The 20,121-nt window shown below is 43.0% G+C and overlaps 1 protein-coding gene across 6 annotated transcripts in view; it reads right to left on the bottom strand.

Moving 5' to 3' along the window:
• The window catches only part of CCDC175 (coiled-coil domain containing 175), a 27,114-nt gene extending 6,993 nt beyond the window's left edge, over positions 1-20,121 (bottom strand). For 2 of the 6 annotated variants that reach the window (XM_015865774.3, XM_085549628.1), the window contains exons 1-10: positions 20,026-20,121; positions 17,561-17,646; positions 16,423-16,534; positions 14,522-14,657; positions 13,301-13,529; positions 12,126-12,248; positions 3,438-3,547; positions 2,147-2,228; positions 1,041-1,177; positions 806-916 (exon numbers count right to left, since the gene is read on the bottom strand). In XM_015865774.3, coding sequence (XP_015721260.2) covers positions 806-916; positions 1,041-1,177; positions 2,147-2,228; positions 3,438-3,547; positions 12,126-12,248; positions 13,301-13,529; positions 14,522-14,657; positions 16,423-16,534; positions 17,561-17,646; positions 20,026-20,107 — 1,208 coding nt within the window. In that variant the 5' untranslated portion in view covers positions 20,108-20,121. Of the gene's footprint in view, positions 1-805; positions 917-1,040; positions 1,178-2,146; positions 2,229-3,437; positions 3,548-12,125; positions 12,249-13,300; positions 13,530-14,521; positions 14,658-16,422; positions 16,535-17,560; positions 17,647-20,025 lie in introns of those variants that run through there. The other 4 variants (XM_085549631.1, XM_085549630.1, XM_085549629.1 and 1 more) reach the window with 3 other exon arrangements.

Raw genomic sequence — 20,121 nt, 5'->3', positions numbered from 1 at the left:
TCTATCTTGTTAATTTAGTTTTATACTGTAGATTTTGTTTACATTGCTCTACAAGTTGACCTCCTCTTCAGCAATTTATTTGCACTCCATATTTACATGGCAATAGTATTTCCTTTGTCCTATTAGAATGAAATGTACTTATTTCCCTACAAAGCAGGGTGAACATATTATACATTTTCATGTTCAGCGTGAAAAGGGAGGCAAGCAAATGTTTTCTTACATTTTATCTATAATTATATACATAAGCTGGACAGCACTGCATTAACACAATGTTCCTCAGTAGGATTTAGAGAGGGAGCAGGGAAACCACATTAACAGCCTCTTGGGGGCACACTGCAAGAAAGCTGTGCTGAATGAGGCAATTGGTGGCAAAGAAAACTCAGAATGCATGCAAATACTTGACTCTGCTGGGTCTGGAGGACATAACTGGCTGATCCTTTTCACTTTCTCTGAATAAATGTAGATTTTCTCAAGTACCACCACAAAAGGATAATGGTTTAGTCCAAGGCCTGGTACTACAGGCATGAGCTGGCAGTCAGAATCAATGTTTGTGAATCTTTACAATTTACACTGCTACAACATCCTTCATTATTTGAATATTCCTCATCTGGTGATAAGAAACTACAGACTGAGTTAGGGTAATGGGCAGCTGTCCTCTTCAATGTATGAGGTTTAATTCCAGCCTACTGGTAGTGATTGTAAACCCTTCTAAGTTCCTTATTAGATGCTCCACTTCAGAATACCTCAAACCAACAAGAAGGGGACTGAAATGATTTACTATTGTTGTTACTGAAAGATTACGTACAACAGGCTGTCCTTAAGACTTTCAGTTTCCTCCTCCAGGCCATCTGTTTTCATCGTGAGATTTTTTAGAAATTCAAGCTTTCCATTTAACAGAACAGATAAAGTCCATGATCTAACAGAAAAAAAAAAAAAAATTAGATCCTTTGGTAGAAACGTGGTCTCAGTGCATGGCAAGAAAAGCATTAGTTGTAAAATGACAAAATATCTGGATCCCAAAGCTGACAGGTAAAACCTACTTTGTGTCCATCTCATTTCTTTTTCTGGCCCAGTATTGTTCTTCTTCCAGTGCTCGCTCAAACTTTTGGCGCACAGCTTTGTTTTCCAATTTAAGTTTATTATTCAGGCATTCAACATTTTGTAGATATTCATTAACCTACAAATAAAGATTGTAGATGTTAGCTGAATATTCTTTCTGTCTTTGTTTTACCTTACAATAATGTTCTATGCTGCTATGGTGCTTTTCACCAAAAAAAATCCCAGAGGACTTCTAAATAAATTGAGTTTGACTTCATATATGTAATCAACATACACAAATGTCACATTCCCTTATAAAAAGTCCCTCCCCAGCTTTCCTGTAGGCTCCCTTCAGGTACTGGAAGGCTGCTACAAGGTCCCCCCAGAGCCTTCTCTTCTCCAGGCTAAGAGCCCCAGCTTTTTAATGGGTGGACACCTTGTCTGATATACATACATATGGAGAGGTTGTGAACTTAATTCAGAAACCATCCCCAGATGGATGTATGTAGACTGCATAACAATAATCTCAGGTAGTAGGACTTCCTTCACAGAATCAGCAGATGGAGTGCCACAGCTAGTTATCTTTACCACACAGGTGATATAAATTAATAACATACAGAAGCATGCAGCAAATCATCAAGAATCACTGTGAAAATTCCACACCCAGATTTCCAAGTCAGGATACCAATCTCATCCTTGTAAACAGATCTCACTACAGTCTTTATATATACATCAGTCTGTCCCATTCTCTTATTGCAAATGGACTCTCTCCCAAATCAACACCCTAATCTCACAACCCCCTGGTTTCTTGCATCCCAGCTCACAAGACCACAGCCTCAAGTTTACACCAGCTCTCAGTACCCCCTGAAGTATCATAACACTTGTCTATGGTCTTCATTAAAGAGGAGATCTCACCACTGCCTTCAGAGCCTAAGCAGAGTAGAAGGCAAATGTCTGTGCATCTTCTACATGGTTGTTTCCACTCAACATAGACACATGGGCAAATCAAAGCACCTAAAACAATTCATGTCCCACTTTGGACAGGTCTGACTGACTGTTTCAAGACCTGGCTTAGTAACAGTTCTGATCCAGAATAAAAATCTCTTACCTTTCCAAGTTCCTGATCAAAATCCTCTTTTTCTTGTACAATTTGTGATTGTAAAAGCAGAAACTCAGAATCAACCTGATTTCTATCAAACAAAGACAATTCGGACATATTAGGTGAGTATTAACACAAGATTATTAAAAGCTATCATAGAGTAGCTTGGGTTGGAAGGGAACTCAATGATCATCAAGTTTCAACCCCCCTGCTGCAGGTAGGGCTGCCAATCATATATATCATATATATAATCATATATAATAAATAATTATAATATAATAATAATAGTATAATATATATAATCATATATAATACTCATTTCCTTTGACTATCTCCTAAACAAACTGGAAGTCATGGAAGAAACAAGAGTTGACCTAAAGAAGTGCTTCAGGAAAAAATTCTAACACAAAGGAAGAGCAGATATCACAAGGCTGTCCTTTTGTATAGAAGGCAAAACCCAAACTGAGCAGGCTTTGAGATAATGTGCCAAATACTGTGAAGGAAAAAATACACTAGCCAGATTCTTTCTTTAACTCAGCTGCTTAACTTCTCTGCTTCATTAAATAACAGAATGAGTTATGAAGGATGAACAATTTGAAGGACATTAAGACATCCATATCATCTAACAGCTTCAGAAATTCAGTAGAATGAGAACAGAAGGACAACACTACTACAGTGAGGCTATAAAATTCACCACAGCCCACGAGTCTGTGGTCATTCACCAAGTTGCAACTACTTCTAGGCCCTTTAAACATGAGCATGGATGAGGTGCCTAGCACAGATCCTCCTACTGGTACTCCAGAGTGTAAAGAGAAGCAATTTGTAACTGTCTGCAGAAGCAAAAGCCATGACCAGATGGTGGCTGCAGCTCATTTCTTTACAGTAATTACACTGTTAATTAATGGCAGTATTCATTGCATGAGGTCATTAATGGATTTGTGCTGCCATCAAGAAAAACATTAGTTAACGTTCTGAATGATAATTTTCCCCATATTTCACACAATTCCTATTTTCTTCTTTGTATGGGTTCTTAGCTCATCCTGGAGAGCAAAAGGAGTTCAAACAGCAAAACTGAACCATCAGAAAGTCTCATTTTTCCCCATCCCCTTCAGTCATATAAAACCTTCACACAACCAGTGGCAGAGTCAGAGGGGAAGCAGCTGAGGAGCTACCCTGGGTGATGCTACATTGAGGATGGAATTTGGCTGCTTCATCATAAATATTGGTGTCATCTTTTCCACTGAAAACACTGATGCAGGTTCAGCAGGAAGATCAGACCAAAGGATTTATGAATTCTTACTTCTTTTCCACAGCTGCCACCATGTCTGCCTTATTCAGATCCATCTTTTTTTCCAAGTGTTCCCTCTTTTCTTTCAGTTCTGCGATGAGAATTTTCTCATTATGTATAGCCTATAAAAGATAAAACAGGCTGTGCCAAAATAAAATACATTAAGAAAACAACAACAGTGTCATGGTTTAATAATTTTGTAATTTTTGCTATCAGTATTCCACATCATAACATCATATTAAGCATGAATAATTTTACTGAATCTGCAACTTACAGAAGAAGACTACATCTCCCAGGGAACAACACGATAGGTCACGGGACCTGGACTCTATATTAACTCTGTCGCAGAACAGACTGACGTCTTTCGAGTTCTGGCGTTCAGGGGAGTGTGTGGGAGCCTTCAGCCGTTCGCCTAGATTTACAGTAGGCCTCTCGGTTACGGGACTCATTCTCTCTCCTATTTTGCTTGATTCGTTAGCTCAATTTCAATTATATTGTATTATATTGTGTTATCCTGTATTTCGATATAGTATTTAGTAAATAAGTGTGCCTCCTTAGATCGTTGCCGCTGTTTTCTTTTCCTAATTAACTTTTTCCTTTCGGCCTAGGGCCCCTCCGGGGCCTACGGCCCCCTGTCACGGACGCAGGTGGATTTTTAGTTCAAACCGTGACAGATTTTGGTGGAGAATGCGGGCAAATTGAGTTGCTGTTTTTCTGTGTTTTCTTCTGTTGCTCTTTTAGCTTTTAACAGAGCTACGAGTTTTTTTCCCTGTTAAGGAGCTATCTCGTGTTTGGGATTCTGCACCTGCGAGCTTGACCTTGAAAGTCCAGGCGGACTGCCAATACTCCGGTATATTTTATAAACACTGCTGAGCTTTGTTTTCTTTTACTTTTCTCTCTCTATTGGAGGAAAAAAGATGTTTTCTCTACTAAATTTGTTTTACCAGGGACTGTGTGCCATTGGTTCCTTTTTTGAGACGCTCCGAACATATTGGGCCATGTTTAAGCTAGCCACTTTTCCTTATGGAGCTATACAATTGTATAATGGATTGAAAGCATGGTTAGCAATGCTCACTTCGTATCTGTATACAGCTCCAGAGGGAGCAACTAATGCAACTAACTATACAGAAATGGTGATTTTTAAGCGTGCTCCTCTTTCTTTCTATGAATCCTTTATGCAGTTTTTGAATGATCAGTGGGTCACACTCTTAATCTCCCTGAACTTACTGTTGATTATTGTAATAATCTCACTCAGTATCTGGATTTATAACATCCGGAGGAAGTCTTCCCTAGAACCAGAGAATACTGAGTGGCAGGGAATTGAAGAGATTCTCAAAGGACAGACATCTTCAGTGTTATGGAGCTTCACTCCTGAACACTTGAAGAATCCTGAGAGTTTGATTGCATATTTGAGGCAGGAATGTTGTGGCTCAGGCAGATCTCAGGAGGCACAAATGATTTTGGGCCTAGCTAATGCTTATTGGGCCTTAGTCAATACCATTCCTGAGAGAGAGAGTCTTAGAGCTGAGGCAGAAAAACTTTGGACTGAGAAGGTAGAGAGAGAAAAAGCTTTTGAAGCTGAGAGAAAAGATCTCCTGTACCAACGAGACTCAATCTGGTACGAGAAAGAGAGTCTTAGAGCTGACGCAGCAAAACTTTGGGATGAGAAGGTAGAGAGAGAAAAAGCTTTTGAAGCTGAGAGAAAAGATCTCCTGTACCAACGAGACTCAATCTGGTACGAGAAAGAGAGTCTTAGAGCTGACGCAGAAAAACTTTGGGATGAGAAAAGCTCCCTGCAATCCCAACTCAACACTCTCCAGTCCGAGTACAGCGCCCTCCGGTCCGAGCACGACGCTCTCCAGTCCGAGCACGGCGCCCTCCGGTCCGAGCATGACACTCTCCAGACTGAGCGCGATGCCCTCCGGTCCGAGCACGACACTCTCCAGTCCGAGTACAGCGCCCTCCGGTCCGAGCATGACACTCTCCAGACTGAGCATGATGCCTTCCAATCCAACTGCGACACCCTCCAGTCCGAGCACAACACTCTTCAGTCTGTGCATAATGCCCTCCAGTCCGAGCATAACGCTCTTCAGACTGAGCACAATGCCCTCCAGACCGAGCACAACACTCTTCAGTCCGAGCATAATGCCCTCCGGTCCGAGCATAACGCTCTTCAGACTGAGCACAATGCCCTTCGGACCGAGCACAACACTCTTCAGTCCGAGCATAACACTCTTCAGACCGAGCACAATGCCCTCCAGACCAAGCTCAACACTCTCCAGACTGAGCGCGATGCCCTCCGGTCCGAGCATGACACTCTCCAGACTGAGCGCGATGCCCTCTGGTCCGAGCACGACACTCTCCAGTCCGAGCACAGCGCCCTCCTGTGTAAGTGCGTCGATCTCCAGTTCAAACATGACTCTATTGACTCGTTGTACACTGACCTCAAGGCCGACTACAACGCCCTCAAAGCCAGTCGCAGCACCCTCCGGTCTGTGTACGACGAGCTCCTGTCTGACTACGACGCTCTCCAGTCTGAGCACGACGCCCTCCAGTCTAGTTATAACGTCCTCAGGGCGGAATGCGACACCCTCAAGTCTGAACCGTATGTACTCCAACTTAACCAACCACCGGGGGCACCAGATACAATGTTGGTTGCCCCTGTAAGAGGGCGAAAAACAAAACGAGTTTCAACTCAGATAGAGAAAATGCAGAAGGAGTTAGAAGAGCGGAGGGAGTTAGGAGAGCAGGACTCAGGAGAGCAGGGGGACTCAGGAGAGCAGGGGGACTCAGGAGGTCAGGGGGACTCAGGAGAGCAGGAGGAGTCAGAAGACCAGAGGAAGTCGGCGGAGCAGAGGTTGTTAGAGCAGTATAAGAAGATGTTAGAGGAGGAGAAGAAGTCAGAGGAGCAGAGAAAGTTAGGAGAGAGAAAGTTAGGAGAGAGGAAGAAGGAGGAAGGTCGCCTGGAGGAAATAACACAAGCGTCAGAGTCAGGGTCAGAGTCAGACGAGGAGCCAAAAGCTAAATTTTCTTTACGAGAATTTCTCGAGTCCAAACTTATAGATGGGGCAGCCTCATCAACACAGCTGCCAACATTAACACCTGGGACTCCTGATAGAGCAAAAGGTGAGCAAAGTATTACGACCATTATTGATCGATCTTTTAAACTGAGTGAAATTCGAGATCTGAGAAAGGATTTCACACGTCAGCCAAAAGAAAATATGGTCACTTGGTTACTTCGCTGCTGGGACAATGGTGCCAATAGTGCGTGGCTCGATGGCAGTGAAGCTCGCCAACTGGGTAGCATTTCCAGGGACTCACGTGTGGACAGAGGTATAGGCACATGCCAAAATCAGTCCTACACCCTCTGGAAGCGGATGTTGATAGCGGTAAGAGATAGATTCCCCTTTAAACGGGACTTGGAGCCTGAGAAAAAGAAATGGACTGATATGGAGAAAGGTATCCAATTTTTGAGAGAAAGGGCTCTGGTGGAAATGCTCTACAGCCCCCAGTTCAATCGTAACAATCCAAACCAATTACATGATCCTGAAGCAGTCCACGTTCCACGACAAATGTGGCGTGACTTTACAAAGGCAGCTCCAGAAAAGCATGCCAGTGCACTTGCATTGGTATATGGCAAAGGGGAAAGAAAACCCCTTGTAAATGAGCTAATTAGCAGACTTCAGGAGCTTGAATTATTTATAAGCGCTACAGAAGTTAAGCTTTATACTTCAGCCATTGTCCAAATGGGAAAAAAAATAGTGGAAAGGTTAGACAAAGTGGAGAAAACACAAAGTGATATTATTGACAAATTGGCTAATGTGCCTGATGTAGATGAATCCACGGTGGTACCAGATGATGGAAACCAGGATTTCCACGATCGCCTATTGAGAGAGCTAAACAACATGAGTTCCTCTCGACCTGTATCATCGAAAATCTCAACCATAAAAAAGAGACGACCTCGTATTCAAGCAAACGACAATGATAAGACCATACGTTTTGCTTTGTTGTATTTCTTGAGTAATCATGGGGAGGATATAAAGAAGTGGTATAACTCATCCACTTCTGCACTTCAGGCACGAGTGAAAGAATTACAATCCAAAACAACCACCAAGGTGAACTCTTCCAAACGGGGGAGAGTTCCAGTTGCTGCAAGTCAACGAGGTAAACAATAGAGGGGCCCTGCCCCCAGCCAGGGGGGGGAAAGGGACAACAGAGTATACTGGACTGTGTGGATTAAGTGGCCTGGCACATCTCAACCACAGAAATATAAAGCCTTGGTGGACACTGGTGCACAATGCACCCTAATGCCCTCAAGTCACCAAGGGACACAACCAATTTATATCCATGGAGTGACTGGGGGTTCCCAAGAATTGACTATGTTGGAGGCCGAAATAAGCCTCACTGGTAAAAACTGGCAGAGACACCCTATTGTGACTGGTCCAGAGGCTCCATGTATACTGGGAATCGATTACCTTAGGATGGGATATTTCAAGGATCCCAAGGGGTATCGATGGGCCTTTGGGATAGCTGCTGTAAACACAAATGGTGTTAAGCAGCTGTCAACTTTACCTGGTCTGTCAGATGATCCTTCTGTTGTGGGGTTGCTCCAGGTAAAAGACCAAGAGGTACCAATTGCCACCAAAGTGGTTCACAGACGGCAGTACCGCACCAATAGGGACTCATTGCTCCCCATTCACAAGCTAATTCGCCAATTAGAAAATCAGGGAGTGATTAGCAAAACGCACTCGCCTTTTAACAGCCCCATATGGCCAGTGCGTAAAACCAGTGGGGAATGGAGGCTGACGGTAGATTACCGTGGCCTGAATGAAGTTACACCTCCATTAAGTGCTGCTGTACCAGACATGCTAGAACTCCAGTATGAATTGGAGTCAAAAGAAGCTAGGTGGTATGCCACCATTGATATTGCTAATGCCTTCTTTTCCATCCCATTGGCTGCAAAATGTAGGCCACAGTTTGCTTTTACCTGGAGAGGTATTCAGTATACCTGGAACCGTTTACCCCAGGGGTGGAAGCACAGCCCAACAATTTGCCATGGATTGATCCAAGCCGTTTTGGAACAGGGTAATGCTCCTGAACACTTGCAGTATATTGATGACATTGTAGTGTGGGGCCATACAGCAGCAGAGGTTTCCAAGAAAGGGAAACAGATAATCCAAATTCTTTTGAAAGCTGGTTTTGCCATTAAGCGCAGCAAGGTGAAGGGGCCTGCCCAGGAAATCCAGTTCTTAGGCATAAAATGGCAAGATGGACGTCGTCACATCCCAGCAGATGTGATTGACAAAATCACTGCTATGTCTCCGCCCACAAATAAAACAGAGACCCAATCTTTTCTGGGAGTAGTGGGCTTTTGGAGAATGCATGTCCCAAACTACAGCCACATAGTGAGCCCTCTCTATCAGGTAACACGGAAGAAGAATAATTTCTCATGGGGTCCTGAGCAGCAGCAGGCTTTTGAGCAGATAAAACAAGAAATAGCCCGTGCCGTGGCCTTGGGGCCAGTACGGACGGGACAGGATGTGAAGAACATCCTCTACACTGCTGCTGGAGAGAAAGGTCCCACCTGGAGTTTGTGGCAAAGAGCCTCAGGAGAGACCCGAGGCCGACCCCTAGGATTTTGGAGTCGAGCATATAAAGGGTCTGAGGAGCGCTACACTCCAACTGAGAAGGAGATCTTAGCCGTGTATGAGGGGGTTCGGGCTGCTTCTGAAGTAGTTGGGACAGAGGTTCAGCTTCTTCTAGCACCTCGCTTGCCAGTAATAAACTGGATGTTTAAAGGACAGGTTCCCTCCACCCATCATGCTACTGATGCCACTTGGAGTAAGTGGATTTCATTAATTACTCAACGAGCTCGAATGGGAAAACTCAGCCGTCCTGGAATTCTAGAAGTGATCATGGACTGGCCTGAGAGTAAAAAAATTGAAACACCACCTACAGAAGAGGTATCACGTGCTAAAGAGGCACCACCATACAATGAGCTACCAGAAAACGAAAAGAAATTTGCCCTATTCACAGACGGATCATGTCGTATTGTAGGGAAACATCGCAGATGGAAAGCTGCTGTATGGAGCCCCACACGACAAGTTGCAGAGGCCACCGAAGGTAAAGGAGAATCAAGTCAATTCGCAGAGGTAAAGGCTGTTCAGCTGGCTTTAGATGTGGCTGAACGGGAGAGGTGGCCAATGCTTCATCTTTATACTGATTCATGGATGGTGGCAAATGCCTTATGGGGGTGGTTGCAACAGTGGGAAAATGATAATTGGCAACGAAAGGGTAAACCTGTTTGGGCTGCTGAACTGTGGAAAGACATTGCTGCCCGAATAAGGAACATTGTTGTAAAGGTGCGCCATGTAGATGCTCATGTGCCTAAAAGTAAGGCTACTGAAGAACATAAAAATAACCATCAGGTTGATCGAGCTGCCAAAATTGAGGTGGCTCAAATAGACTTGGACTGGCAGAACAAGGGTGAATTATTCCTAGCTCGGTGGGCCCATGAGACTTCAGGTCATCAAGGAAGGGATGCAACATATAAGTGGGCCAGAGACCGAGGGGTGGACTTAACTATGGACGCTATTGCTCAAGTTATTCATGATTGTGAAACATGCGCCATAATTAAACAAGCCAAGAGGATGAAACCTATTTGGGGGGAAGGGCGATGGCAAAAGTATAAATATGGAGAGGCATGGCAGGTTGATTATATCACCTTGCCACGATCTCGCAATGGTAAGCGTTATGTACTCACCATGGTGGAGGCAACCACTGGGTGGCTCGAAACATACGCAGTACCCCATGCTACCGCCCGAAACACCATATTAGGGTTGGAAAAGCAAATCCTGTGGCGGCATGGCACTCCGGAAAGAATTGAATCAGATAATGGGACCCATTTTAAAAATTCCCTTGTAACCACTTGGGCCAAAAATCATGGCATTGAGTGGATTTACCATATTCCCTATCATGCACCAGCTTCTGGTAAGATTGAACGATTCAATGGGTTATTGAAAACTATGTTGAAAGCAATGGGTGGCGGAACGTATAAAAATTGGGAGAACCATTTAGCAGAAGCCACCTGGTTGGTCAACACTCGAGGATCTAGTAATCGTAATGGTCCTAACCAATCCAGCTCCCTACGTACCGTGGAGGGAGATAAGGTTCCTGTAGTACACATAAAGAGTGTGTTGGGAAAAACAGTTTGGGTCCTTCCAGCGTCTGGAAAGGGCAAACCTCTCCGGGGTACTGTCTTTGCCCAGGGACCTGGGTGCACATGGTGGGTGATGGACAAAAATGGGAATGTTCAATGTGTACCACAAGGGAATTTGATGTTGGGGGAGTGCAGCCAATGATTTTCCTGTAGATATATAGGTAGAGTCTCAGAAAATATTTCAATTAGGTACAGAATAGTTCAATTAGGTATAGGACTTAAGATAGAGTGGATTAATGTTAAGGAAACACTTTTTCTCTATATACCTTAATTAGGCATTCTGTAAGCAAGTTTTCCATCTGGGCTCTATATCCTGCACTGGCCATGCATGTGTAGAGCACACATGGAAAGAAGTATAAGTCAAAAGGAAATCTGCTGTGGTGGCTGGGAAAGGATGAGTGCACCTTGATGTGGGGGACGCCCTACTAGCACTGCCTTTCCCCTCTACCGCTGACATATTTTCCTTTTTCTGGCAGTTTTGCCATTTTCTCAAAATTAATAAATAGTAGGTTAGGTTATAGAGTTTTGTTCTCAACTTAGGGATTTGTATGGAATAAATATAGATTGTTGAGAAAAAATAAGGTTGCTGATTATTCACAATTATACATATGAGTGTGTATGTATGTATAAATATAATGTAATGATGTAGAATAAGGGGTGGAATGTCATGGTTTAATAATTTTGTAATTTTTGCTATCAGTATTCCACATCATAACATCATATTAAGCATGAATAATTTTACTGAATCTGCAACTTACAGAAGAAGACTACATCTCCCAGGGAACAACACGATAGGTCACGGGACCTGGACTCTATATTAACTCTGTCGCAGAACAGACTGACGTCTTTCGAGTTCTGGCGTTCAGGGGAGTGTGTGGGAGCCTTCAGCCGTTCGCCTAGATTTACAGTAGGCCTCTCGGTTACGGGACTCATTCTCTCTCCTATTTTGCTTGATTCGTTAGCTCAATTTCAATTATATTGTATTATATTGTGTTATCCTGTATTTCGATATAGTATTTAGTAAATAAGTGTGCCTCCTTAGATCGTTGCCGCTGTTTTCTTTTCCTAATTAACTTTTTCCTTTCGGCCTAGGGCCCCTCCGGGGCCTACGGCCCCCTGTCACGGACGCAGGTGGATTTTTAGTTCAAACCGTGACAAACAGCAACCCACCAGACAACAAATGCCTTTCCTGCCGCTGATCTTTAACATTTGGTAACATCTGAATGGGATTTTCTTCTAATGTTTTCTAGAAAGTCTGAGATTTCCCACTCAAAACAACAACTGTCCACTGAAAAAACAGAGGATAAGGCCGTATTTATTACATCTATCTACAGATATCTGCCATCCAGTGAGCTAACACATAAGCTTATTATCCTTAAAAGGTAGACTGCATTTTACTCTAAATTCCCCTCGCTTTGACTGATTATGGAATTGAAAGTTGATCTTTCAACTGATCCACAACAATCCTGCATTGAACTTACTGTGGAATTCAGACTGATCAGATGTTGCAGGTCTGATAATTTTACATTCAGGTTTTCAAACTCGCGCTGTTTTGCCGAAGTTTTTTCCTTCTGAGCGTCGAGGATTTTTTTCATTTCTCTGTTCTGCATTAAAAAATGGCACAATTAATTCATTCTGAGTAACACACGACGCGTTGCTTAAAAATTTATATGAAAGCATCTGGAGCCTTTCAAAATTAAATGAGCACAACAGCTACGCTGGCAGAAAATAACCTTCTGCAAAAACCACAGCTATGTACCAAAGGAATAAATCCTAGATGAAAAAGAAATGATAATTAATAGATGATGCAAATGTGAATCTGAACAGGAGGGGATATGACTGCTTATGAGGGTGGACAGTGATAGGAGAAGGGGGAATGGTTTTAAACTGAGGCATGAGAGGTTTAGGTTAGATATGACAGGGAAGTTTTTCACCTAGAGAGCAGTGATGCACTGGAACATGTTGCCCAAGGAGGCTGTGGATGCCCCATCCCTGCAGGCATTCAAGGCCAGGCTGGATGTGGCTCTGGGCTGCTGTTTGGTGACCCTGCACACAGCAGGGGGTTTTAACTGGGTGATTATTGTGGTCCTTTTCAACCCAGGCCATTCTATGACTCTATGATGTCTCAAGAGCTCATGTGATTTTATTTCATTGTGGGAACCTGATTATACCATCCAGGAACGCTGCTACATTTCTGTTCTGCAGAGATATAATTTCCATGACCAAGCTTTCATTTAATCTATTTGCTTGTTTTTAACAAGCAAGGATACCAAATGTATGCAACTGAAAGTAGGACAGGATATAAAAACCAGTAAAACCTTATCTCACAGTTTGGTGGTAAATATAGGCACTTTTATTTTAAGCAGTGTGTCTGGAGGGATGCAATCCCAGCAATCATTTGTCCCACACGCAGCAAGAAGGACCGATACAGACACATCATGAGATGAGCTGATAGAAAATGGATTTTATATACCGTGCAATTTCAATGTGTGTGTGTTTGTGTGTGCACATAAGAACCTCCTACACACACACAGACAAAGCACATCTACAACGAGTCAGTTCTGTATTTGGCTGCTGTGGAGACTTAAGTTAGCTGCAAATAGAAAACCAAACACAGCATGTGGCACAGTTTCTCAGGGCATTTCAAAACCTTTACCTTTTCATCACATTCTTCCATCTCTTTCTCAAGCTGACTCATTCTTTCAGCTATTTTTGCTTGCAGTTCTTCTAACGCTGCTTTTGCACTGATTAGTTCTCTTTCTACAGCTCTTGTTCTACGATCAGTCTCAAGTAAGAGCACATTTGTGCTAATTCTCGTTGCCATCCTTTCGTTCAGTAAGTCCACTCTTTCTTTATGCTGTTTCTTCAGGCGCTTTTGTTCCTCACTGAACAAAAAACCCAAACCATTAATGTCTTCTGTTACTGATCACTGCTTCAAATGTTAATTGCTTATCCATATGTTGACAACTCAGACTCCACTGTAAGTCACAACATTCACCAGCATGTGTTATTAAGACCAAGACATTTCACTCTAATGGAACAGCTGGCTGTTCTTTATATTATTACCTTCTCAAAGTTCTACTTTTTCATAGAATCACAGAATGGTTTGGGTTGGAAAGGACCTTTAAGACCATCCGGTTCCAACCCCCTACTATAGGCAGGGACACCTCCCTCTAGAGCAGGTTGCTCACAACCCATCCAGCCTGGGACTGCAGTGGGATTATTTTCCAAAAGGTTCATTAAAAATGGAAGGTCTGCCTTCAAGCACCAAATGAAAGGAGAAAGAAAACTTCCCCTAAGAAAACATGCTGTGATTTATTTTTGAACAGCTCCATAGCAGCTTACCAGGGGGTGACAGTAACATGAAATCTGCTGGGGAGAAAACAAGAATCATCTACCGAGTCTCTGTCATCTTTGGGTACCTCTTGAAGAAGAAGAGGGACCTCTATCACAGTTACTGATTCACAGAATCATAGAGTAACCTGGGTTGAAAACTACCATAATGATCATCCAGTTTTAGGGTTCCTCCCATTTTTAATTCTCAGTTTAGGAAAAAAAATTATGATCTTTACAGTCTTTCCTTAACATAAATCATTGAAAGAGAAAACTTTCCTTTGCCAAAGTGAGAAGCCAGGCAGCAGCCAGCTGTCCCCAGCCAAGCTTATCAGGGTTTCAGGCAGCAGCAAGCAGGCTCTGATATTAAAGAAACTAGATCTGGAGAAGCAGGCTTGCTGCTGCAGCAGCACAGAGTTGCCTAGAAACACTGCAGCGAGCTGCAGGGGTGAGAGACAAGCACTGCTCACCATGTTTTCATCACATTTCTGTTCGCCTTAATCACCTTGCCAGTATGTTTTTCCTTGCTCAGATAAATACGTACCACAGTGCAGCATTCTGCCTTTCACAAAGGGCTTGCTTCTTTTCCAATAATTCAATTTCAGAAGCAATGTTTTTCAATGCAGACCGCAGCTGATTCATCTTAACAGCACCAGACTCACGTGATGCAGCAACAAGAGCTACAAAATAAATACAAAACACACAGAAGCCTCTTAGCTGCAAAAAGGCATGGCTGAGATAATGCATAAAGGGATTGATTCATAATCTTGGACCCACAGCTATAAGTACTGTCACTTGGCAAGGAATAGCTGTGATTCTAAGGCACTAACGAAATAACATCCCCTAAATCAGGTTTTATTTCAGCATTTCAGTCTCATCACAATTTCCCTGAGTCATCATCATTTATCAACGAGAAGAAGTCTGCTGTGTTCTTAGAGAGCTATTGCTCTTGTTCATACTATATGCCTACTAAATTCCCTGGGCATACAGCAAAATGATATACACTGAAAAACATCTGCACCAGCAGCTCTGGCAGCCACAGAGAAGGAGCAGGATCACCTTGCTTGAATTCAACAGCATTTCTCCCTGAAGAGCCATAGCTGTGTGAAACTGAAGAGCCCACGTGAAGAGGCTGAGTGGATAAAGCTCTTCTGTGCATGGGCATTGTACTAGCGCATCTCTCCAGCTTCTGAGATAACAGTCACATGAGTGCACAACCACCCACCCAAAAACACTGTGCAGAATGGCAGCAGCTGGTATAAACAGTCAGCTACCTGCACAGCAACCATGCTGTAAGGCAGAGAGAAGGTGAGGGAATGAATCAACAAACAGAAAATGCAGCTGGAAAAGAAAACTCCAGTAACTCCACTAAAACTCTCTGCTGTTTCCCAATGAGCCTAAAGCTGATCACACAGCCTCATGGTTACCCTGATAAACAAACCCAACTCCACTGCTTCTCCTGTAAATAAATAAATCCCATTACTCATCTAGATCAGCTACTTGACCACTGACCTTTGTGCTTACATTGCAGTTAGAATCATAGCATCATTAAGGTTGGAAAAGATGACCAATATCATCTATTCCAACCATCAACCCACCACCCATGCCCACTAAATCAAGGCAGATGAATCACAGAATGACCCAGGTTGGAAGAGACCTCAAAGATCATGTAGTTCCAACCCCCCTGCCTGGCAGGGCCACCAAACATACACCTTAACTAGATCAGGTTGCCCAGGGCCCCCGTCCAACCTGGCCTTGAACACCTCCAAGGACGGGGCATCCACAACCACCCTGGGCAGCCTGTTCCAGGGCTTAACCACTCTCCTAGTGAAGAACTTATGAGATCTAGCAGAGTATGCCTCGGGCATCTTAAAGGTGAAAATAGAAAGAAAGAAATCTCAGTCTTCATTTTCATCTATTTTCATCTCTTCTTAGCCAAAGATCAAGGTACTTCAAGTCTGTGATTCTTCTGTCTTGCTTTAAACACCCATTCCACATGAGATGAATCATGGCTAAGTGCTCCTTTCTCTCCATGAGCTGTAGGAGGCACTTGATTGGCATCTGGTCAGATGAACCCCACCCAAAGTAACATTTCTTATTACATCATTATTAATCCTACTTCACAAGAAAGGAACTTGCAGCACAACTCAAGTGCCTCATCACCAGCATCAGAGAACAGCTGTGGCACTGCTGCAGTTGGAATGAATGCTGCAGTTCTCCTGTTGTTCTTCTAGTGCTTGAGCATGGTATTCAGTGAAGACATCTCTCACTGTTACACAAGAGAATAATCCCTTACAGAGTCACACCTCAGCAAACACCCATCTTCACTCATTAATAACTTATTGGCAGCCATTTGCCAGTTCTATTTTCTATTTCACAGAATTCTTCACATGCTTAGAAAACTCAATTTTCTTCTCCTTCCAGAGCTCATGAGGTTGGTTCTACCTGCCATCTCTGCAGCAATCTCTCTTGGAAGACTGTGCAACCTGAAGCGAAGCTTGCTGTTCTTTATAGTCTCTTCTTCTAGGCATTCAATGGTGTTCCTTCTCATTTCTTCCTGTCAATTAACAAATCCACAAGTGAGAACAAGCATAACAGGTGAAAAAGCACTTCTTCCTTAAAGACCATTTTTTTAATCCTCCTTGCTCATACTTGTTCTCTTTCATCCTTTCAGTCTTCAAAGTAACAATAACTTGTTTAACAGGGTGTCACTTGTGCAACAGAAAAGCCTCATTTCCTCATGGCCCAAAGCTGTGCTGAAGAACAGAGCCCATAGCTGGCCTTCAGATACACCAGAAGGTCATCATCTGGTTCACAGCTGGTGGTATGAGAAGGGTCACCTTTAGAGTGATGGTACAGCAAGAGAAAAAGAAGGTAACCAGCGGTGGTAACCAACGGTGGGAGGAGCCTTCAAGCAACTGAATCCCAAAATTCAAGTGACTGAGAATTTCAGGTGGATTGACAAAGCCCCCACACCTTCACCCCCCAGTCTATGGGGAAAGAAATCAGTCCCTAAATGGATGCTGATATTGCAACGTATGCATAAAACCAAACCTATTTTTCTCCTCATTTTTGCTAGCTGCTACAATCATCAGCAAAGACAATGCAGGAAGAAAAGACACCGTTAAATTTTGCTGTGTATGGAGCAAATTCTATATGCATGACTATAAATTATTTGCCTTTCATTGAGAAGATGAAATATTTAGATATGTAAAATAAATGTCTAAGAGGTTCTTAATTTCATATGAATTACATCCTCAATTAGCTGAAGCAGTGAAAAAGAAAACAGCTTTATGAGTTCAGCATGTTATATAAAACACTCATCTCATAAGGCTAACACAGCGCTGGTCTGAATAGTTGATTCAAAGCCTACTGATGGATATACCCAATATACCCAATGGAGATACTTGTTAAAGCACCACCTGCTTCCATCCTCCAGCTTCACCCAACCTGCCTCTCTCTTGGGTAGAATATAATGTACACAGGAGAACACATGTAAAATTACAACTGTTGGAGACTGATTTTGTGGTTACCAGCTAATTTTCTGCTATACATCTCAAACTAAGTACTATTTTTTTCTTACCAATTTCTTAATAGCAGCAATGGTGTCTTCAAGATGCTGCACAATTTCCCCATTGAACACACAGTCTTCATTTTTCACATATTTTTCTGAAAAAAAAACCAAACAAAAACAACACCAAAAGACAATAAAATAAAAATGGATCATTTTTAAACTTCAAATTCTGATTTATTGCTCTGCAAAAATAGTTCTGAAAGAGAAAGATTTGCTCAAAAATTACGTGCCAAATATCTTTCACCTTGTTCTAAAGTAGGTCAGCATCTTCCACACTCCTTGTGGTGCAGGGAAAAGGCAGATGCATGGGGGGCACATGAGGGCTACGGGACCTGATAGAGTTCTCAGTCTTAAAATGGCTCCAAGTTAAATTCTGTGGAAACCATCTTTTAAAACAGTCCTTGAGAGAGGTTATTAGCTGAAGTAAAAGCTAAAAGCCATGTTAAAATCTAAGTTCTGCTTGTGAAGCCTTATTTTTGCAGTCCTTTAAGTCATCCCCCTTTCAGAGCCCCTCTGGATTACTTTGTGTGTCTGATCCTTTTTTAAAGCCTTTCTGTTTTTTTCTTACTCTATGCTCCACGAGTCATTGTCTGATGCCACCTCCATCACTGTCAAAACCCTTCTCTTTATCAAACCCTTAAGCTTATTAAAAGCAGCACAGAAATCAAAATGACATGCAAAACACATCAGCTATCCACTTTCTGACCTCTCCCATTCAGAACCATAAGCACAAACTTCCTGCTCCAAAACAGCACCAGTCACAGTTTATCCCCTCCACACAACAGAACATCATTTGCATTCCACCTTCTTTAAGCCTAATAAAGCCAGTGCTTTCCCACACCTGCAATCCTTCCTCCAAAACACTTGGTCCTTATGGCACATGATGCACTGCACCTGGCAATGACCAGCAGGGCAGACCACAGACATTAACTCGGTGGGGTATTTCTACATCAAATCAGGTCTCATACTATATTTCATGTCACCCCAAGACATTCAGCTCACCCGTGTGTGCTTTTTTCTGACCTCTAGGTTTTAAGCTGTATTAGGAACTTTATATTTGTACAGTCTTTGAAATGAAGCTGTTGAGATGATGCCCTGCAACAAATCTCATAAGGAATGGGGAAGCTCAGATCCTTGTTCCACACAGTCCTTTGTTTGACAGCTGAGGCCTTCAGAAGTGAATGTTTTGCGACACATATCTATAACCACAGGCTGTGCCCAATCCTGGTTCTGTATAAGAAACCAGTTTTGTTAGACAAGAATAACTCTCCATCACAGTTAAACAGATTTGACAGCAATGGAAAGTTTTGAATGTTCTGAAATTGGGAAATTGGAAATGATTACCAGAGGCAACGTCCCTGTGTGTGCAATCCATCCTTTGGGACTGCTCAGCTTTAATACTTGTCTGCCCCTGCTTCTCAAAGGAATACTTCAGAGCCAGATAAAGCTTGTTTGAAATTTGTCTCTTGCTATTTAGATTATTTAGTGCTTTTTCTCTAGAAAACTTTATTACTCTTAGCTCAATTTCCTTGCTTACACTTGGAGCAATCCTTCTTTTGCAAGATGATTAATCTTTCATTTTAAAGTAAATTTATTCTGCTTTTAGTCATTGCTCCGTCTCCTTCATAAAGGCCTTTGCACCAAATTGCTGATTGCTGAATTGTTCCCATTTTGCATCTCTGTAATCCACTCAGCTACCTCAGAAGCAGACTGTATTTTTCACAGGAGGCAGAGTGATAAATGTGATTCTATTGGTCACATTTGTCTTCCAAGAAGGCCCAAAAGCTCCATAAGCTGATTTTTGTCTGATACAGCCCAGGAAAAAGAAATCAGCATTCAAGATAACTCAAGAGCTTGTAACTTTTCAATGCCTAAAAGGACTGAATCTGTGCTTTCAGCCTATTTAAAACGTCCTTCCTTCACACACCATGCCATGTGCTCACTTCAGGAGCTATGGGGACTGCAAGCACCTGCCTCACATCACCTGCCATGACCAAAGCCTTGAAGAAAAAGCCCTAGACATCTTCACTTACGTGCTTGCCAGAAAGTCTTGAGAGTCCCACAGAGGAACCAGATGGCCACATATGTGATAACAAAACCAAAAAGACAAGGAGGAAATGCATTAATAACCACGGCAGCCATCTCATTTAGAAACACACGGCCTACACACAGCTCGTCTCCATCAAACACTTGCAGTGACTCTTTTCTTTGGATTTTATGTCTCCCATATTAACCCCAAACCAGGCTGCAGGAAGGAATAGCCTATGTCCAGAGCAGCCATAGGAATAACATCAGCAATGTTTTCTGAGGATATTTATGACAAACAATGCTGAGGCTTGGTGCTTTCCTTGCTCCCGTTCACACCAGGCTGTGGGGCCACATCCAAGGGAGAGCAGCCCTCCCTCCCACACATGGCACAGCCTCATCCTGCCATGGGGATCTGGAGGTGCCCCAGCAGCCCCACACATGCTCACCCAGGCTCTGCAGGCGATGGATGGCAGCCACAGCTACCGCAGAGGGTGGCAATGCCACAGCGCCTGCCTCAGGCCTCAACATGGCGGTTGGGCCAG

Source organism: Coturnix japonica, chromosome 5 (assembly GCF_054131305.1).
Source record: "Coturnix japonica strain WE chromosome 5, WE-NBRP24, whole genome shotgun sequence".
NCBI lineage: Eukaryota > Metazoa > Chordata > Aves > Galliformes > Phasianidae > Coturnix > Coturnix japonica.
Note: the sequence above shows the minus strand (reverse complement) of the source record. Positions and strands in the feature narration are given on the sequence as shown.